The 20,202-nt window shown below is 51.2% G+C and overlaps 10 protein-coding genes across 10 annotated transcripts; 6 read left to right on the top strand and 4 right to left on the bottom strand.

Annotated features, from left to right (window-relative positions):
* Window positions 1-425: 425 nt before the first annotated feature.
* Window positions 426-760, bottom strand: VTN77DRAFT_2372 (uncharacterized protein; the record flags this gene model as incomplete). Its single annotated transcript, XM_069418204.1, has 2 exons — window positions 426-634; window positions 682-760. The coding sequence occupies 2 exons, from the start codon at window positions 758-760 to the stop codon at window positions 426-428; spliced, it is 288 nt and encodes a 95-aa protein (XP_069279270.1).
* Window positions 761-1,572: 812 nt separating this feature from the next.
* VTN77DRAFT_2371 (uncharacterized protein) lies at window positions 1,573-2,506 on the bottom strand (the record flags this gene model as incomplete). Its single annotated transcript, XM_069418203.1, has 2 exons — window positions 1,573-2,191; window positions 2,256-2,506. The coding sequence occupies 2 exons, from the start codon at window positions 2,504-2,506 to the stop codon at window positions 1,573-1,575; spliced, it is 870 nt and encodes a 289-aa protein (XP_069279269.1).
* A 989-nt stretch (window positions 2,507-3,495) lies between these two features.
* Window positions 3,496-4,579, top strand: VTN77DRAFT_2370 (uncharacterized protein; the record flags this gene model as incomplete). Its single annotated transcript, XM_069418202.1, has 3 exons — window positions 3,496-3,511; window positions 3,575-3,808; window positions 3,867-4,579. 3 exons carry the CDS (start codon window positions 3,496-3,498, stop codon window positions 4,577-4,579), a joined length of 963 nt encoding a protein of 320 aa, XP_069279268.1.
* A 556-nt stretch (window positions 4,580-5,135) lies between these two features.
* On the bottom strand, window positions 5,136-6,075 carry VTN77DRAFT_2369 (uncharacterized protein; the record flags this gene model as incomplete). Its single annotated transcript, XM_069418200.1, has 4 exons — window positions 5,136-5,266; window positions 5,327-5,375; window positions 5,448-5,770; window positions 5,985-6,075. 4 exons carry the CDS (start codon window positions 6,073-6,075, stop codon window positions 5,136-5,138), a joined length of 594 nt encoding a protein of 197 aa, XP_069279267.1.
* A 1,097-nt stretch (window positions 6,076-7,172) lies between these two features.
* Window positions 7,173-7,839, top strand: VTN77DRAFT_2368 (uncharacterized protein; the record flags this gene model as incomplete). Its single annotated transcript, XM_069418199.1, has 2 exons — window positions 7,173-7,449; window positions 7,601-7,839. The coding sequence occupies 2 exons, from the start codon at window positions 7,173-7,175 to the stop codon at window positions 7,837-7,839; spliced, it is 516 nt and encodes a 171-aa protein (XP_069279266.1).
* A 30-nt stretch (window positions 7,840-7,869) lies between these two features.
* Window positions 7,870-9,464, top strand: VTN77DRAFT_2367 (uncharacterized protein; the record flags this gene model as incomplete). The annotated part of the gene is made up of 5 exons (XM_069418198.1): window positions 7,870-7,927; window positions 8,042-8,250; window positions 8,324-8,486; window positions 8,548-9,382; window positions 9,440-9,464. 5 exons carry the CDS (start codon window positions 7,870-7,872, stop codon window positions 9,462-9,464), a joined length of 1,290 nt encoding a protein of 429 aa, XP_069279265.1.
* A 1,091-nt stretch (window positions 9,465-10,555) lies between these two features.
* VTN77DRAFT_2366 (uncharacterized protein) lies at window positions 10,556-12,515 on the top strand (the record flags this gene model as incomplete). Its single annotated transcript, XM_069418197.1, has 3 exons — window positions 10,556-10,693; window positions 10,885-11,641; window positions 11,695-12,515. 3 exons carry the CDS (start codon window positions 10,556-10,558, stop codon window positions 12,513-12,515), a joined length of 1,716 nt encoding a protein of 571 aa, XP_069279264.1.
* A 1,265-nt stretch (window positions 12,516-13,780) lies between these two features.
* VTN77DRAFT_2365 (uncharacterized protein) lies at window positions 13,781-16,084 on the bottom strand (the record flags this gene model as incomplete). Its single annotated transcript, XM_069418196.1, has 1 exon — window positions 13,781-16,084. One exon carries the CDS (start codon window positions 16,082-16,084, stop codon window positions 13,781-13,783), a length of 2,304 nt encoding a protein of 767 aa, XP_069279263.1.
* A 1,947-nt stretch (window positions 16,085-18,031) lies between these two features.
* Window positions 18,032-18,603, top strand: VTN77DRAFT_2364 (uncharacterized protein; the record flags this gene model as incomplete). Its single annotated transcript, XM_069418195.1, has 3 exons — window positions 18,032-18,125; window positions 18,203-18,447; window positions 18,532-18,603. 3 exons carry the CDS (start codon window positions 18,032-18,034, stop codon window positions 18,601-18,603), a joined length of 411 nt encoding a protein of 136 aa, XP_069279262.1.
* A 358-nt stretch (window positions 18,604-18,961) lies between these two features.
* Window positions 18,962-20,096, top strand: VTN77DRAFT_2363 (uncharacterized protein; the record flags this gene model as incomplete). The annotated part of the gene is made up of 3 exons (XM_069418194.1): window positions 18,962-19,737; window positions 19,813-19,987; window positions 20,049-20,096. 3 exons carry the CDS (start codon window positions 18,962-18,964, stop codon window positions 20,094-20,096), a joined length of 999 nt encoding a protein of 332 aa, XP_069279261.1.
* Window positions 20,097-20,202: the final 106 nt, after the last annotated feature.

Below are 20,202 nucleotides of genomic sequence, written 5' to 3'. Positions count from 1 at the left end.
AGGCCTGACAAGTTCAATCGAGAGAAAATACTCACTCAGATTAATAACTATACGAACCCATAGTTCCCGGCTGTATGAACAAGCTTGAAGTTTATCTCCAGTTTCAACACCTTTCGACCTTCTCCGCCCTATCTCGCTATCGACAAGTGGTTATATAAGACAGGTATAAGACTCAAATTAGATCTGGGCTGTCCTTTCTGGATAATTTCCGCAAGGGAATGCAGCTGCACCAGACAGAGTAAAATCGCTCCCGTGGGTAGATCAGCAATCGTATTCTCTACCATCCCTCAATGTATTGGGTGAACAATAACCAGCGGTAAAGAATGAGACAAAGAGAAACGTCGATTTGGCTTCTTCTACTGCGACTCAAGGAGTTGAGATAGAACACCGCTGAAAGAGGCCTTATATTGTCTGAAGAGCTGGGCTTACAAAAGAATCTGCTCCCGACCAAGGTGATATAGTGTATCCAGATCAAGAGACGTTCTCAAAATAGACTGGCTGGAATCAATCCAAACAGGCTGCAAGCTGCCAAAAGAACAACCTGGACCTGAGACCGTAGACCGACTGCGAAAGAGGCTAACACCAAGGTCGTGGGGCGAACTGTCAGGACTCTGCACGCTGTCACCATCGTCGGCTATAATTGTTAGCATATACCCAGCCCGCTGAGGCGGGGCAAAATACCTATACACGGAATTAACTTCAGGTCGTTGACACCGGGCTCTAGAGGGTACATCATTTTCCTGGAGCCGTGGCCCGTCATAGCAGTCCTCCGAGGAATCGATAGGCCTAGGTCTTTTACGACCCCTTCTCTCTGAGTGTGGTGGACTCCGCGAACTCCAATGTCTGGCGTTTTCATCCTGGCGTGAACCGTCTGGAGGGTAAGAAGGCTGCTGTTTCCCAGGACCTCTTCCAGATTTATACTCCGCACTCTGTGAATATCTCTGATAGTTATCAGAAAACCATATCGGTTGCCTTGGCTCTCGATACGATTCTGGGATACGTCGATCTGAGCTAGATGAACTAGCATCACCAGCCCGACGCTTCAACTGTCTGTCGCCGTCACCAGGAGATGCATGCCGACGTTTCCGCATTGAACTCCTTTGGGAATATGGGCGATCATGAAGTCGTCCACGATCAGTCTCTCGACATCTATCTCGAGCCGAAACCCTGCCATCAACTTCCTCTCTTTCGGGCTGTCTATTTTCGCTGGCAGAATTTCCATGTCCACAAAAACTGTCAGATGACGGTCTATCTCGATCAGCCTCAACACCATCCTCGTCCACTTCACCCTCTTCGGTTTCATTGAGAACGCGAAGACGATGAGCCTGAAGTATACGGTTCCGGCGAGACACGAGTTCTTCGATCGAAATCAACTCGCAATCTGTCACGATTTCGCGGAATATAGGATCGTCTTTTAGAGCCGGCCAGTACTTGGTCTCACGGATATGACGCTTGAGATCCTCAGCGTCTTTATCCGAGACATACCTCGACACGGACGTGCCTGGCTGTAGGGCTGCCACAGGCTCAATTCCCTGCGCAGAGAAAACTGAAGGGAGTGGTCGGGCAACCAGGTTAGGTGGTCGCCAGACTTGATCTGTTGTTAGCAGGCCGTCCTAACAGGAAGAAGCATGGAAGCTTACTGATCTGGCTACGGGAAAACTTCACTGGCTGTCCCTCATATGACTGCATATCTTCAATCCATTGTTGAACGGGAGGCACCGAAGGCGGACCATCGTCTCGGGTGTGCTGCTGACGCAAGGGAGGGCAACTACGACCATGCTCAGGCAGATGCTGATTATGTTGCTGGTAGCTGTACTGTCGATGTTCCCAAGTCAACGGGAACTGCTGCTGGTGGTAGGGGGGGAAATAACCGTGATACTGATGTCCACCAGGAGGAGATACAGGGGTTGGGAACGGCGTATTGTGAGTATTTGCCGGGGCTGGCGGTCCGTGTGAACCGTATTGTGGGAAAGGCTGCCCCGGAGAAGCTGGAGACGAAGATGGTTGCCAGGGATAGAAATCCGCCGAGTGCGTCGACATCGGCGTTGGGGGGAAGTTATTGTAAACTGGATAATTTGGTTGAGCTCCTGATAACGGATCTCCCCATTGTTGCTTGTATGGCGGTGGGAATGAATGGGACGTCAGACTCGTCTTTCGTTGTTTTGAAGGCCGAAAATCGATTTCCCCGCCACTGAAATGACCGATTAGCTTCAATAGGAAGAATAGAAAATTATCATAGGATTTCAAGCACTTACGCAGGGTTAGATCTTCGTGGTTGAGGACAATTCTGAGCCCAGTGCTCGGGTGATCCGCAGTTGAAGCATGTCTGAGATTCAGAGAATCTCTTTGGAGGTTCTGGGTAACCGGCATTTTCAGGATAGCCCCTTTCATAACCATATGTCTCATTAGAAAATGAGGGATATCTCGACCTCCGTTCACTGGGGACCGTTGGCGGAGCATAGGTCTGCAATGGCTGGCCATCTCGAGAGGAGGGATATGCCTCCATTTGACGGGGTTGAGAGTACTTCCGCGTCTCTATCCTCAAACAGGTGATCCAAGTAATCCAAGTAATCAAAAAGCACTGCAAGTGAAGTTGTCATTGACGTACGAGGACATTGACAACTTTGGAGACCCTGGAAGGCCATCAGTTTCCCAAAGGGGTAATCCAAAGCACACCCAAGGAAGCAGATACTGAAGAACTTCATTCAGGATAAATCCATAAAATTAAGTATAAATGACTAGTTGAAGTCAGAAAAGAAAAGTGTGTTTCGTTTCTTGATACAGGATGGCCCTTTCCTGAAGTTGGGCAGCTTCGTTGGATCAGTACATGTATGCACTGTACCTGACACTTTCCCGATTCAGTCGAAGAATAGAAGAGGAGACAATGCAGCTGCTGATGAAATAATCTATACTATGTCAAACACCAGATAACTCCAAAATAACAAGGTATAAGACAGAAGCACATCACGAAGTACCTGGGGGGAGGAATCAAGACTGCAGGGAGGAATTTCCATGATTGCAGCCCAAATGTTGCCCAGAGACAGGCATGATTCACGTGCTGCTTGGGCCAGGAACCATGGACTGGCGGACGGACAGGGGAACCATACCGCATAAAGAGGGAAGGCGGTCAGAGGGAGCAGAAGGCTAGGCTAGGCCAAGTTAATAATATTGCTCTTCCAGTGCAGCCCGCAGCGCGTGCCCACTACTGGGCCGTGGCCTGACCACCAGCAGATAACTAGATACCAAGGCACCAGATTGAATCTCTCGGCGCACTGGCTGCACTGCGAGGGTCTTCCTGCGTGCTCAGTCCCTGCCCTGCCATTTTGGTGTTCTGGACATGATGGTAGCTGCTCCAGAAAATCGCTGTCTGACACATCTTCTCTTCCCTTGCTTCCCGCTCATTCTTATAAGCTTCTTTGCGCTGCTCACACGACCTCTGTGATTCTGCCCCAACTGCCTCTATACTGATCAGATCATCCTGCGATTGTCGCCACGATGCCTGGGTTACCGTGTAGGTAGTCATCGATTGGAGTCCAGAGACAGGGGAGACAGGTCCTGACTGACTGCTTTCTAGCCAGCATCGATTTGGACGAATGCATCGAGCGGCTCTATAAAAAGGAGTTATTGGCAGATTCTGTGATTGAGGCAATATGTGCCAAGGCGAAGGAGCTTTTGATGAAGGAGAGCAATGTTGTCCACATTGCTGCTCCCGTCACGGTGGTGGGGGACATCCACGGCCAGTTTTTCGACATGATCGAGATCTTCAAGATTGGAGGCTTCTGTCCCAACACCAACTATTTGTTTTTAGGTTAGACTCAGCAGGAATGGACGATTTGGATGTGTCAGCCTCTAACTGGCGACTGCAGGTGACTACGTCGATCGTGGCCTGTTCAGCGTCGAGACGATCTCCCTCCTAGTCTGCCTGAAATTGCGATACCCTCAGCGCGTCCATCTCATCCGGGGCAATCACGAGTCGCGCGGTGTCACCCAGTCATATGGATTCTATACCGAGTGCGCCAGAAAGTATGGCAACGCCAATGTCTGGCACTATTTCACCGACATGTTCGACTTCCTCACCCTCAGCGTCGTCATCAACGACCAGATCTTCTGTGTGCACGGGGGTCTCTCCCCCTCCATCCACTCGATTGACCAGATCAAAATCATCGACCGGTTCCGTGAAATCCCGCATGAAGGACCGATGGCCGACCTGGTCTGGTCGGATCCAGACACCGAGCATGACGAGTTCTCCCTGTCACCTCGAGGCGCCGGATACACGTTTGGTGCGCAGGTGGTTCGCAAATTCCTCGAGGTCAACAGCATGTCGCACATTCTCCGTGCCCACCAGCTCTGTCAGGAGGGGTACCAGATCCTCTATGACGACCGGTTGAGCACCGTCTGGAGTGCGCCCAACTACTGCTACAGATGCGGCAACCTGGCCAGCGTCCTCGAGGTGAGCGATTCGGGGGAGAGGTTCTTCAACATCTTCGACGCGGCTCCGGAGAACGATTTGCACCGGAACGAGCAGCAGGCACAACAGAGCAAGGATGGACAGAACCCGGTGATTGATTATTTTTTGTGATGTCATGTGATGTGATACCCTAGGCGTTTGACATCTGGAGTTTTAAAGTTGTTTTTTGTCTGGTGTTCATTCTCTTTTCTTTTACAACGGGAGCATTTCATCTAGACCGCATTTGAAAGAAGAAATTCTCTTTCGTGGAAAGACAGGGTTTTAGCAATTTTGAGCCTTCTTTTTTCTTGACGAATTTATTTGATGTAAAAGCTTGACACATGGACATATGAAACGTCTGGAAGAGGGCCGGGGTCGGAAGCCTCTTTTGAAGAATAAAAAGAGGAGCGAAGCGATTCACTTTGATTTGAACAGGAGTTTGCGGAGTTGGGTACAGGCTTGCCCTCGTTGACCACCATCCCATCTTCTCTTATCTTGTCTCTGTATGTATGCGAACACGGAGAGAATATTTACGGGAAGAGTGAAGAAAACAAAAAAAAAAAGCGAAAACCAAGATATGCACGGGTGGATATGAGCACGCTTTGCACAGCTAGCGAAGATGGAATCGAATCGACAATCGAATCTTGAAAGAATAAGCCTTGACGAGGACAGAACATTGTTCAACACCTTACCAGTCCTTGGCGATTTCGAAAGACCACTCAAACTGGAGGTGAGTGACGTCGTCATCGTCCACAAACTTGGAAATGGCGTTGTAGTGTCCTCGGGCGATCATACCCGAAGGAGCCTCCTCTTGATGGACTGATGGCGTTTGTGCAGTTAGCATTGAGAGTCTTCAGGGAGATTTAAGACAGTTCTTACATTTCTTCTCATAGAAAGGCTTGTCGGTGGTGTTGGGCGCGTAGCTGCCCTGTTGAGGGGGTTGTCAGCCAGACGGGTCCAGTCCAAAAGGAATTCTCTGTCGCCTGGAGGGTGTACATACCAGCATCTCTTCGTCCTTGCTGACCCGGATTCCCTTGCGCTTCACGACCTGGAGATATTTCAAACCGCTCAACACCTCGTGATGCACCTGGAAGACGACCTTGGTGCGGAATTTGGCGCCCTCCTTGATCTTGAACGGCTTGTTCTTGAGCTCCTCCAGGGCTCCAGGGCCCGTGAGATCCACCGTGATGTCCGGCCGGTCTTCCGTCTCGATGGCCAGGGATTTGATGATGCACTTTCTCGGGTCGTTAGGGTCTCCGATGGGCTCGCCAGTGTTCAGACCAAGGGACGCCTTCCAGCGATTGAGAGACTCATCATGCGCGTCTGTCAGAACACATAGAGTCAGCCGCAAGTACTCATCGTGTTTCTTGCCTAAATCTGTGGTTCAAAACAGACACCACGGCTTCTTCGAGAGCCAAGCAGGTCGATGGAACAGACTGGACAGTATGGCCTGCCTCCCAAGGGCGACACATGCTACGGCAATTTCACAATTGAACCACAGATATAGAGATGTGAGCGGCGGAGTTTGAGAGCATACCCAGCTGTTTGTATTCCTCTATTGTCTTCTTCTCGCCAATCTTGTAACCCTCCGTCTTAGTGGCAACGAGATCTTCGTCGTGCTCAGACATGATGTCGATTCCGTTCTAGATTCAGGGCTATGGTCCTGAAGCCTTTGTTGTTATTATTTAGTTCAACACGCGGGGTACTCCAAGGTCGAGGCTTGGCAGTCAACAAAACAGGAACCTGGTTGATGGGACGATGAGGTTGAATCACGTTTAGCTAACGTCAAGAAGGAGGCAGACAGGGAGCGATGAGGGGATCAAAATGGGCACTTACAGAAAAGGAGGGACGGCCCTGGGAGTGAAGAAGAGAAATGTGCCCCGACAACAGGTACACGGAGTATGTATTATTAGACAGCTGGACAGTTGGACAGTGGGGTAGGAAAGGCGGTGGGAGGAGGGGAACCTTGCGTCGATAAGACAACACAACGTCTAGAACAGAAGACTCAGGGGTAATAGAAATAATATTCCAAGTTCCAACCTTTTTTTTTATTGTGCTCTTGCTATTAGAACTATCATCACTCAGTGACACGTTCCACAAATGGGCCTTGAACGTGTCAAGCTTCATCATATTGGCTTGCAATTCGCTTAACTGCTCAGGAGTTCTTTCTATTCGATTAATAGGATGGAGCCACTTTCTCTTAGTGCGACTTGCATTGTATCGAAGCCACGATCTACTGTGGATCAAGAAATGACCTTGTGCAAGCTTTGTTTACGATGCAGATACAGCAAACTGTCTCCGTAGTTGTGATCCTACAAAACAGCCAGAGCAATCAGGAGTGCGATAAAGACCGTTCAGTAGTTTCCAGTCTACCATATAAAAACGCACTCGATGCTAGTGGAAATTGCGGGTATTTACGGCTGTTGAGAAACAAGGAAAAGACAATATTAATGAGAATTTCGAGATGCGGGAATTTGACGGAATCCTCGAGTTACTCGTTAAGACAGCCATGTTCATACAGAACTGCTTTCAGATCCCAACTTGGCTCTTTTTCTTCCCTCTTCCTGAAGTAAAGTTAAAAGATGCATCGGTTCCAAAGAGATTCGATAAACGCTCAAGTTGTGCAAGAATCTTGTGTCTACTTCTGAATGACAAGAAATGATATCAGAAAGCATAAATGCTTCGATGCAGTTTATAGTATAATCACGGTGACGGCATACTGTCCATGGATGCCGATGGGGGAGCGGAAGTTGCTCGAGGTCCTCCTCTGGCGGTGCCTTCCCCAGGCCTGCGTTGCCAGGTGGAACGGCCCAACACTCCAGAACGATACGATACGGCCTTGTGTATCGCCTGTGTATCGCCTTGTTCCGAAAGGTTCTTCATTACCGGGGTTAATTTCCGCCGAATGATCCCAACGCCTTGGTTGGACCCGTTGGAGAGACTAGCACGGCGGCGGGTCGGGCCAGCGAACCCACCGCCAGTCCTCCTCGTGTATGCGTACCGTATCGTACCGATGGCCGTACATTACTCAAGGGCCGCTCACGGCTCACCCCCATGCCCCCTTTCCTATCTGCGAGATAAACAGACTCCGTCCATCTTTCGCGCTTCCATCCTCGATCAAGTGGTCCTGAGTACTCCGTATTACCCATACAGCGTGCGTCGACGGAGGAGTTCGTGAGATCCTTCCTCCCCGGTCCTTGCTCCGATTGCCGACCCTCGAGTTGAGACCGGTGCTAGCTCCCGAATACGGCGAGCGACACAGACGCGCCTGCAACGTGGCAGCCGTGGGTGTGCATCTTAACGCCTTTTCCAGAAATCTGCCCCAAACCCCAGGCTCATCCTCGCTCCCTATATACATTTTCAGCCTTATTGCTGCTCATATACCCTATTGAGCATCCAGTCGACTGGAACTCGAGTCCATCATGCGATCTCTTCCCAAGAAACACAACCCTCTCATCCTCCCAGAAGCGTCTCCTTCATGTAAGTTCCTTTTCGCTCTCTCTTACCTGGTTGCGTTTATGCGCGCCTGTTCAACATCGCTGATCGCGTTCTGATTTGCGCCGAGCTTGACCACCGCTGACGGGATTGCTATAGATGAGGAACTCCTTGCGCTCCGTCGCCTTGGGAAGACGCATCTAGCCGTCAAGCCGGCGCAGGTCGGCACCTCAAATGCGACCAAGCCGGAGAACTTGGGTCCCTTTGAGTACGCCCATCTGCGCGCCCCATTGCCCAAGGACCTCAGAGGATCAGAGATCTTTCCGTCGCATAACCCGCAACAGCACCCCGAGACGTATTTCCTCATGGTAAGCCGTCCCTGCTCGGATGATCCGGCATCGATCTGTCGCGGTTTGACCGGCGGTTAACACGAATGACTAGCGACGAAGTAAGGATGGATACATCAGCGCGACCGGTATGTTCAAGATCGCGTTTCCCTGGGCCAAACTGGAAGAAGAGAAGGCCGAGCGCGAGTATCTGAAGTCGAGACCCGAAACCAGTGAAGATGAAATCGCTGGGAATGTGTGGATCTCTCCAATGCTTGGTAAGAATAATCCTTTTGTCGTTCAACCTCTCAAGACGGCCGGTATCTGACGGTTTCCCAGCCCTGGAACTCTCGAAAGAATACCGCATGTTCGACTGGGTCCGCGCGCTGCTGGACCCGACCGATATTGTTCAGAGCCCCTCGAGCGCGAAGAAGCAGATCACACCCCCTCCGAAATTCGAGATGCCACCATTGGAGACGCTGAAAGAGCTTGCTCCATCGTCCCGCACCCGAAGCAGACGCTCCGTTTCTCCTGCAAAGAGGCCCGGCTCCCCTCGCAAGCCTAGACAGACCAGGGCGGCGAAGGAGGGCTCGGTGGCTGCCTCCGCTGCAGCTAGTGCCACCTTGCAATCGGCCCTGGGTACGGCCGCTTCAACTGCTGATACTGAGTCGGTGAATGGCGCGGCTGAGACGAACGGGGACGTTCATCACGACCAGGCAGTCGAGGAAACCAAACCAAAGAAAGAGACCAAGACTAGGGCTAGGAAGGCCGCCGCCGCCGCTGCTGCTGCTGCAGATGAAAAAGTTAAACCCAGTGTTGAGGATGAGTTGGAAACGACGCAGACCAAGCTCTCGGGCGAGACGCCGGTTACCTTGCCCGATGCTCCTCCCGCCGCGGAAACAGAACAGATGATCGCCCAAGCGAAACAGATGGTGGAGGAAGCCACGAAAGGCCAGCAGGCCGAGGGCGAGGGCGAGGGCGAGGGCGAGGAACCGTCCTCAGCATCGCCAAAAGCTAGTAAGAAGCGCAAACCCGAGGAAGCGGCCGACGAAGATGAGAAGGACGAAGAGACGGCCCAGCCGACAAAGAAGGCTAAAATTTTGGAGGACAAGTTGAGGCGGGAGAGAGTAAGAAACCGGGCCCTGGTCGGCGTTACGGCCACGTTGGCACTCGCGTAAGTTTTGACCTACGTCTCTTGCTGCAGTGTATAAAAGCTAACCCCTCGATCTAGTGCCGCGATCCCGTATTTCTTCTAGACATGTTATATTTCTTTTTACGTTTACTGTTTGTTTTAATAGGCGGCTTGGAAGGCAGGATCTATTCAAAGCCACGAACATTTCCACCCGATGTGGTCACTCCAAGGAGGACAAGTGGAAGATTTTGGCTTCTGGCAGGTGATTCTACCTGCCCCTGGTCTGGTTGTTTTCTCCGGTTTTCTTTATAATTGTACCCTGCCAATGATCCCAGACTGAGATTACTACTCCCACACCCTAACCTAATGCATACCCTTGGTTTTGACATGTCGCACTATTCGACATCGCAAGATGCCTGACCGCTTGTGGTGAACTTACGGACCTCGCGTACTTAACACGGAAACCTTTGCATGACCCCCACGCTCTCTTAACACACTGTTCCCGGCTCTCACCCTTGCGCTCGTGGACCCTAGTTCTCGTATACACCCCCCCAGATTCCCCCTGCTGTATTACCCTTTTGCACACCTTTTTAAATTCCTTTATCTTTGTCTCCTCTGTCTTGAATGGCGTCGGATTTGGGTGTAGGTGGTTGACTGGATGGAATTGATCGGGATTTTTTGAAGTGGTGAAAAGGAACGTCCTGCTTTGTTTCATTTTCCTTCTCATTGACCAACTGTCATTTTTTATCCTCCTGTCTGGCTTTCTTGGATATTTCTTTTTTTTTTTTGGATTGCATCCTCTTCAGGGTCGTTAGGTCCGCAATGCCCAGCAACTCTTTGCTTTTCAGCGACCGCATGTATGATACGAACTTGTACCCAAACAAACCATGTGAGAAAACAAATCTTTAGTTCTGGTAATTCAAATAAAGTATAACCTCCGTAATCTCGAATAGGATCTATCATTGGAGTCATTTGCAGACGCTTTCCACTCATGGTAATTAATAATGCTGGTGGTGGAGTTAAGCTACAGGCTGCCACTGTTGCAAACAATCAAAACAGGCGGAGGGTCCTCCGCATTTATTGTGCAATACATTCTACGCCATACACAGTACGAGTCCTCTGCAATGAATTTTATTCTGACGATTTAATCTTCTTGTCGACCCGTCTTCCTGATAAATCTCTCTGCGCTGTCTGTCACCATCTGTCAGCAATGCGATGTCTCTTCCCGGTCTAGAGCTCACGGAAACGTCAGCTGAGACGCAATATGCTCCTCCGCCGCCAACGCAGGTGAGCCTGCGCCCCGGATGCGAATGGAGATTTGAAGTCGCTTTTGGGACGACTGTGCGAGTGAAGGTCTGTACACATTTCATTAGCCCGGATTTTCTTTTGGGGGGCTTTCTTGCCTTGCATCATGCTGCCAGCAAGCTAATTGCGTTTCCAGCTTAGCTGTGAGACGATACTTGCTGGTTGATTGCTGTCGCTTCCATAAATAAATGGCATATTTGCTGACTCGTTCTCGCCCTTGAGAGAGGAGGTGGTATTAGTTGCTAGCCGGTACTGCAGAGCTCTTCGGCACCGAACTCGCCCAGTCACAGACCTACACCTTCTCTGGAACAAAGGCGGCGATCTACACCTGGCATGGCTGCACGCTCGAAGTCAGTGCCGGCGACCCGGTTCCTCTGCCAAATGGATTCGCCGGCGCCAATGGCATGGCTCGTGGACAGGGAACGGGCGGATGTCAGAGCGAATACGTCGCGGAGGAGACGCCCATGGTGGAATACGCCAATGTCCATTTTGCGCTCGAGACAATGAGACAGGAGGCCCAGAGCAGTGGTGGGAAAGATGGACCCCGTGTCCTGATCCTCGGCCCTGAGGACGCCGGCAAGACCAGCCTGACAAAGATATTGACGAGCTACGCGACCAAGATGGGACGACAGCCCATCGTGGTGAATCTGGACCCGACGGAGGGCATGCTGAGCATCCCGGGGACGCTGACGGCGACCGCATTCCGGTCGATGCTGGATGTCGAGGAGGGCTGGGGGAGCAGCCCGATGTCGGGGCCCAGTCCGGTGCCTGTCAAGCTGCCGCTGGTCTACTTCTATCCTCTGCAGAGCCCTCTCGAGGCAGATGGCAATATTTTCAAGCCCATCGTGTCGAGACTGGCTCTGTCGGTGACAGGTCGCATGGCTGAGGATGACGATGCCCGTGAGGCTGGGATCATTGTCGATACTCCTGGAGTTCTCGGTCAAGGGAGTGCGAAGGCACTAGAACTGATCCACCATATTGTCACGGAATTCTCCAGTATGGTATCCTCGCTATCTTTCGCTCGTTTACTGACTGACTGACTGTTGAAGTCTCGACAATTCTGGTCATCGGCTCCGAACGCCTCTACAGCACCATGGTCAAGAACTACGACCAGAAGCCTACGTCCAGTGCATCGGCAACCCACTCCGACGAGCGCATCACGGTGGTCAAGCTGTCCAAGTCAGGGGGATGTGTCGACCGGGACGCGAATTTCATGAAAGCCGTGCGCGAGTCGCAGATCCGATCGTACTTCTTCGGCAGCGCCGTGCCTTCCACGGCATCCGCCTCGCTCTCGCTGTCGGCCAGCTCATCGAACACGAAGATCACCCTGTCTCCGCACACGCAGCAGCTCGACTTTGACTCATTAGCCCTGTATAACTACACGGTGTCCAGCCTAGACGAGGACGAAGATGAATACGATCCCTCGCAATTCGGATCTGGGGAGTCTTTCCTCCCCAGCGGAGGCGGCGCGGCAGATTATTCAACAGCTCACGATCATGACGCTTCCCACACTACTTCCTCATCTTCTACAGTCCTCCCCGGTCTTGGAACCACCACCAGCACAACAACCACGACGAACAACCACCACTCCGAAACCTCCCCCTCCGACTCCGTCCCCCTCCTAAAGAAAGTCCCCTCCCCTCCCCCCTCCACGCTCGCAAACTCCCTCCTCGCCATCACTCACGTACCCCCCAACGCACCCCTCCCAGAGGTCCGCGACGCCAGCATCATGGGCTTCGTGTACGTGGCCGACGTGGACGCAGAAAAGGGGAAGATCCGTGTCCTGGCCCCCGTGGGGGGAAGGATGCCTTCTCGTGCGCTTGTGTGGGGGAGGAAGTGGCCGGGGGAGGTTGTTGGGTTGGTGGGATAAAACAAAAAGTAGTAATAACAGTTAGAAAGGAAAAGATAGAAAAGAAAGAGAATTGATAATGGCCTTGTTATTACTTCCTTGATTGAGTGATTGCTCGCTTGCTTGCCTGCTCCTCATAAGTATACTATACTTATTATTATTGGAATTAGTTTCAAATCCAATTAATTCATAGAATCAGTCATTTATATTTCCCATATTCTTTCTCTCCAGCGATGAGCTCGCACCCCAACGCAACGCAATGCTGGAGTCTAGTTAGTAGTCAGTCCACAATATTAATCCCAGTCCATATTATTAATTAGTTTCATTAATTAATGTGGATGAAGCCAAAAGATGAGCTCTTACTTACGATCGAATCGAACCGACTCCCACCGTTTCTTTCTAACAAACAAATCTGAAGCAAACCCCTCTCATCCGATTTGACTATGAATATCGCTTCCCCTAATGCCCTATTTTAAAAATCCTATTATTATTATACCTGATTAACAAGAAATATCCCTCAACTCTTAAAAAAACACATTACAAAGGAGGAGCAATAAGAGGGTAAGAGTATTTGGTAGTCTACGACTCTTAAGGGTAATCTCTTTTCTAAAGAGAAGGCTAATATTTTTCACTTACCCTAAGGGAGCCATATTATATATAGTGGACTAGGTAGGAAAGGAAGGGAAGACCCTGGGCATTGGCTAGCTACCTGGACTGATCTGTATCTACTATACGGTAGAGGGACTCCCATATCTCTCCCCCTTGTAAAATAATCAAAAAAAAAAAAACAGAAAACTACTTGCTAATATTCTCCATATTCTCTGTATTCCTAAGGAATATATTATTATAACTATTATAGAAACGATCGCACATAATCAGAGAAAGAAGACGGAAAATTTCCAAAGGAATGGCTCCACTGCACTCACGGCATAAGGGACGGCTATTCCATTTAGACAGGACAAAGGAAATAAAAGGAAAGAAAAGGAAGAAGAAAAGAAAATGCATCAGGTAGATAGATCATAGATGTACATTGGTATCATTGCTCAATCATGGACTTCAACGTGCGCTAACGGGGAAAGAAAGAAGGCAACAAGAAAGAGAAAAGAAAAGAAAGAGAGACAGAGAGACAAAGGAAAGCAAAAGGAACGAAAAGCAAAACGCTCGCAAAAGTGTCGCACATTTTATCCTCCGTTCTAGCAGTTTTTCCCCGCCCAAGACGCCAAAGGAGCATGCAGATCGCAGATTGATGATATGTATAATGCATATGACATGTGCAAACGTATGTATCATTCCCACCTCTTCCACTCCTCCGCATTCTGCCGAAGCTCGGCATCACGGTCGTACCCTCTGCTTTCATCGTACAGGAGCTGCTGCTTCCGGTCCCGGAAGCGCTGTTCGGCATCGTACCGCTTCAGCGCCACGGACCGTAAGTACTGGAAATCGTCGCGCAGCACCGCTTCCCTGAATCGAGTGCGCATGCGAGGAGAATACAGCTGGCAGCTGGCTTCCCGGCAGCGACCTGGCGCAGACCCCGGGAGGAGCCTCGGGGTCCGCAAGACCATGCGAGCCACGGGTTTATGCGCTGCTGCCAACGGCCGCACCACGTCGTCGTAGCAGTCTTCACAGATCGAGAATTCAGGCAGCTCGGGGATGTAATGCCACGGGCTGAGGATGAGTCGGTCACGGCGGCAGTCGCGAAGCCCGCATTTGCGACGGACGTAGTCGACAAACTCGGTGTGGTCGGGAGTCGGAAGGCCTTCGTCTTCGCATTGGTTCGCCGCTGCGTCGAGAAGATCCAGATACCGCACGAAACGAGGGCTGTCAACGGCGAGATCGCACACTCGCTCTTGCACCAGAGGGCTCCAGCGGAACGTATCCCAAAGAGGAGGCATCAGGATCCGAAGATTGCGCACGCAAGCGGAGCACGCCACGAATTTGGGAAGATTCATCCCTGTCTCAGGGTCGATCACGCGATACCAAGTCTGCACGGAACTGGTTCGTCCGGGGCATGGCTTGGATCCCGGTGGCGGCCGAGTAATCTGGTAGAGCATCTCGAGATTGTCATGCTTTTTCTTGATCGTTTGGAGCCACGCCAACCTTGTCCAGGGTTCGCTGAACGAGCAGCGAACTTTGACGTCCCGTGGCTTTGGAGGGCTGGGCACGAAGTAGTCTCGGAATCTCGACTGGCCGAGCTGTTTCATGCAAGACGGACAGATGTTAAGATGATCCAAGCCGGAGATGGTGTACCAATCCTGGTGGCCTGCCACCGGTACAGATCTTGGGCATGGTCGAAGAGAGAGATCCGTCGTGTCCTCTTTCAGCGGCGAGCTTGTGCGGGACGGTCGAGAAGGAGACAGATCCGAAACAGGTCTAGTAGTAATCTTCAGAGGTGATGAAGAACGTGGTCTATCGATTTCATCAGCGAAAGACACTACCCGGCGATCTCGCGGAGTGGATGGTCGCGTTGCTCCATTGCTAGGCGAAGCAGAACGAGGCCTTTGTTCGGTGTCTTGAATGATTCGCACACGAGGCGAGGCGCTCATACTTCTCAAGAGAGAGACCTGAGAAGAAGACTTGGGAGATCCGACTTCATGTGGAGATCGAGGCGAGGCGCTCATACTTCTCAAGATAGAGACCTGAGAAGAAGACTTGGAAGATCCGACTTCATGTGGAGATCGAGGCGAGGCGCTCATACTTCTCAAGATAGAGACCTGAGAAGAAGACTTGGAAGATCCGACTTCATGTGGAGATCGAGGCGAGGCGCTCATACTTCTCAAGATAGAGACCTGAGAAGAAGACTTGGAAGATCCGACTTCATGTGGAGATCGAGGCGAGGCGCTCATACTTCTCAAGATAGAGACCTGAGAAGAAGACTTGGAAGATCCGGCTTCATATGGAGATCGCGGAGACTGAGGAGCCGACGCAGAAGAGACTGCTCCCGAAGACGGACATATTTGTTCTTTTTGCTTATCCTCCCGGGCTACAGATCGCTTCTCATCCACTTGTTTGGCGGCTTGCTGGTCCCTGCGAGATTTAAGTTTCTTTTCTATCAGTTCAGCCACTGTGGGTCTTTTGGAAGATCGCGGTGACTCGCTATCCTCAAGCCGTCCTCTTTTAGGCTGGCTGACAGCATGACTACCAGTCCGGCTGGTCGGAGTGCTGTGTGAAGAGGCGCTCGCCGATGTCTGTACGTCCTTGGAGGAGTTTTTCCGAAGAGTGGTATGAGAGGTGGAAGGCTGGTGCGGCACGGTGTGATTCTGATGGAAGCCATTGATCTGAGTTTTTGATGATGGAGACCTGCTCTCTGGAGGTGGCGGTGTTGGAGGACTAAGGGTCTCCCTTGAGGACTTGCTCGTGAGAGACTGCTGCGATGCGTTGGAGTCGGCTGACGCTGATCGAGGTGGTGGCTCCGTTTCAATGTCCAAGAGGATGGGATACTGATCAATTGTTCCTCTCTCACATACCCCTTCGACTCCAGGCTTCTCACCAAGAAGTGAAAGCCCGCCTAATTCGTGTGAGAGCGCCTCGAATTCGTCTTCAACGAGAGGCGATGGTGGCCTCCGTGGCTCGGGTCGCCAAAGGGTTGGCATCTTGTTACATCGGATAGGAGAAAAGACACCTCGATCTCAGCCACAGTAGAGGTCGCTAGCCTGTTGCAATCGCAGGATGAATTAGAGATCGTTTCTTTCGCATATCAGCCTCTGTGAACTCACTCGAATCGGGGGTGCAATGTATGAGGAATCAAGCAGTATAGAGCGTGTCGTTCTTGTCTTTGTATTGAATCCCTTCTCGTAGGGCAAGGCCTGAGAAAATTGACTTTGATCGGACAAGCGAGAATCCTGGGACATACGCCTATTTAAGAAGAGACCGGAGATAGTTAGAACAGAGGCACATATCGGGCAGCACCGGCGATGGGCCCTCTTCCCATAGGGCGACGAGGCGCTGGCATGCGTTGGGCCTCGAATTGTCAGGACTGCCAACAGCCAGTAAGGACTCAAGGACCAGGCAGGGCCGTTTCATAGCAAGACATCTGGCGGGGCAATTGTTTCCCTCATCATCACTATCATCATTGGAAATGCTGGCTGCTGCGATGTACTGTACATGGCTCGTCTGGGTATTCCATCACCCCGCCATCTAACGCCAGTCAGAGGCCTCTGTCGCTGCTAAACTGGCAGTGGAGTCAGCGCCAGGCCGATCTTCCAGATTCACCTGGGGCTTTTTGATTCTGGACACAGCGACTGTCTGTGCTGTGCATCGCGACGGAGCGTCAAGAGAGACAGTGAGGAGAAGGTAGGAGACGAGGCCAATGGAGAGGGCACTACTATCGTGGCGTGTCGACCTTGGCACCGACCTACAGCAGGACGACTGTTAGCAAGGTCGAAGGCTGCCACCTGCATCGATCTCCACAGAGGATCGCACCTTCAAGGGACGTTGCAGTTGTGGACACTACTTCTAGGCTCTCTGTGCCCACTATTCACTCCGCTCAGGGAATCTCTTGCATGGCGAGAAGAGTCGATAACTGCAAGGTTGCTGCTTTTGGCGACATCACCGTGGCAATCTGCAACTAACGAAGAGAGAAGATGTAATTGATGAGACAGCAATGAGGAGTCCCCAAGGAAATCAGGGCGAGGTCGCAGGCGCCCAACACTAAAACGGGGCGCAACTCGCAAACATCCCATATTTTTGTATTCTACCTCAGCACAGCCGAAGCAGATCTGCTGGAAGTCCTTTTTAATTATTGTTTGTTACAGAAATTGAGATGCCTAGCTGTTCTTCTATTTTGGTGGTGATTCCACGGCCAATCGTTCGTGCAACCACGTCAACGGCCTGAACAGGATGACTCCAGATTTCGAACCCGGCCAACTAACACGGTGGAGAATACCGAGGCACAGGCCTCTTCTCTACTCCATATTTAGTTGGCCATGCTTGTCTGCCCCACTTAGCGATATCGACTGTTTACAAAGTTAATCAGGCAACTTCCTTGTCAGGATGTCTGCTGGCTCTGTTTCAGTTTGGGCTGCAAGCATGGACTACGTGGATGCTGCAATATCAGACCAGAGGTGCTGGTTTATTTTTCTTTCTTTTTTCCTTGCCTATTATTATTATTATTATTAATTGTGGTGTAAGTGTAAGCACGACCTATCTTGACTTGCGATTTCAGCTGTATAAAGATGAGACGAAGGACCGAGGAAGTTGTGGATTCATCCAGATTGGACAATTCGAAAACAATTTTAATCCTGGTTCTTTCCCTCCTTTTGAACTAGACAGCATCAAAACAATGGAAAGAGAAAATAAACCTGGCACATAATCCAGAATATCAAAGCAGACAACTTCATCCTGATAGGTAATTCCTCCAGCAGCCCATGGAAGGAGGTAAAGCCAGCCACATCTTTTTGGGCACATAGGTTACACAAGTGAGATCAGTCAGGCCCTATCTTGCAGCTTGTCCAACGCCAAGGATTTTGAGGCTGACAACCCTTTTTAAAAGTGACGTCTTCCGATAACTTACCTCCTATCTCCGACCCCTTGCCCTGACTATGTACGTGTCAATCACAACCATACCGAAAACCTTAAGAAGTCCAGGAGTTATCGACAAAATGATACCTCTCTCAAAATGGTCCTTGCGTACATGTAAGCATGTGACGTGGAATTCACTCAGATGTGCACGTACCCTGTGTTGTCAAATCATGAACTGATTCAGGAAGAAGGTGCTCTTCCCGGGCTGAGGCTGCTGTTTCTGCTGTCGTGCCGTCGGGAGTATTTCCGCCGCGGAAGACAGCTGCTTTCACTTTCCGATTTCCCCGCTCATCCTCCTCCAGAGTCCAGACACATTGCAACGACCAGAATCCGATGTCGATGTATATTCAGCAGAAAGTACAATGAAGATGAGCCGGCAGATCCAGTTTCTCCCTTCTACTCAGGAGGATACTCAGTTCGTTCGTTGCTTGTAGATGTACGGTTCATGACGACTTTGTTATCTTCTCTTTTCTGATATCACCCGATAGCTACCTAGTACCTACCTGACTAACTGGGGTAGTTACCTCCAAACGATGGAGATAGCGTCGGCATCTACCGCGTCCTGACGGCGGGCATCCAACATTATTATTAATCGAGCATGAGGCCATCCTTCCAAGTTTCGGTCGTTCCTGCCCAGGTGGGTAACCGTCACCTCCAGTGCGGGGCCCGAGTCTCCGATGACGGCAGCCGCCTGCTATATTGCAATTGAGAGAGCTCTGCTTAAATTACTTGATCGTCCGCCTCTTGCGTTACCAACGCGGGCTCTGCGTCCATAATTGGCCCTAGAGCAAACAAAGAAACCGCTTCCTCTCCTCTCCTCAGACGCATGCATGTATCTGAATCGAACATTCGCTGCCCAAGCTAGATCCGTCTTTCGTATGAACACTGCCCATCGACTGTCAGCCCTCCAGTCGCAGCTGTCTTCCGTTAGACCACAGCAGATCCGCAAAATGTCTGTTCCGTCCACGCAAAAGGCCGTCGTGATCGAGACCACCGGCGGACCTGAGGTCCTCCAGTACAAGACTGACTACCCCGTTCCTTCCCCGCAAGAGGGCCAATTGCTGGTGAAGAACAACATCTCCGGCGTCAACTACATTGACACATATTTCCGTACCGGTCTCTACCCGGCTCCCAAGCCTGAGGTGCTCGGCCGTGAAGCGGCCGGCACTGTTGTTGCCATCGGCCCCGGTGCCAACCCCTACAACTTCAAAGTCGGCGACCGAGTCATCTGGTTGAGCACTACCGGATACGCAGAGTATTCCGCCGTTCCTGCTGCCAAGACGGTGAAGATTCCTGATGGTATCTCCGACGAGGACGCCGTGGCTTCCTTCCTCAGCGGTCTGACGGTCCTCACTCTGGCAAAGGAAGCCTACCCCGTCCAGAAGGGCGAGTGGGTGCTCCTGCACGCTGCCGCAGGTGGTGCCGGATTCCTCATGACCCAGGTTCTCAAGTTGCTCGGGGCCAAGGTGATCGGAACGGCCGGAGGTCCCGAGAAAGTCGCTCTGGTCAAGAGCCTGGGTGCGGACCACGTCATTGACTACCGCAGCGAGGAAGGCAAGGACTGGGTCAAGCAAGTCAAGGAGATCACCAACGGCGAAGGCGTGTCGGTGGTCTACGACTCGGTCGGAAAGGATACCTGGGAAGGCAGTCTGGAAGCCGTCAAGAGAAAGGGAACGATTGTCTGGTTTGGAAACGCCAGTGGGCCCGTTCCCCCTCTTCCACTTCAGTAAGTACAATCCTGTCACTCCCTGCGCTTTGTTCAAATTCAAGTCGATCCATAGCTGACGAGGAAATTATCTAGACGTCTCTCTCCCAAGTGTGTCAAAGTCGCCCGTCCCATGCTGTTCGGATACATCGAGACGAGAGAAGAATTCGAGCACTATGTCAACGAGCTCTTCAACCTGCTCCAATCTGGCCAGTTGAAAGTCCGGATTCACAAGGTGTACCCGCTGGAGGACGTCCAGCAGGCACACAAGGTGAGTCTTGTCCATTCCATTCTCGCGTCCGACATGTGACAGTTACTGATTGCTCTTGTAGGACCTCGAAGGCCGGAAGACTACCGGCAAGCTGCTTTTGAAACCATAGACGGTTTGAATAGACCCAGCATGATTTCGCAATCTATGATTCTGCCATATATCCCCAATCTACAGGAACTATATAGTTATTTGAGGCGAAAATATAAAATAGATCT

Source organism: Rasamsonia byssochlamydoides, assembly GCF_041956645.1.
Source record: "Rasamsonia byssochlamydoides strain NRRL 3658 unplaced genomic scaffold VTN77scaffold_18, whole genome shotgun sequence".
Classification (NCBI taxonomy): domain Eukaryota; kingdom Fungi; phylum Ascomycota; class Eurotiomycetes; order Eurotiales; family Trichocomaceae; genus Rasamsonia; species Rasamsonia byssochlamydoides.
Note: the sequence above shows the minus strand (reverse complement) of the source record. Positions and strands in the feature narration are given on the sequence as shown.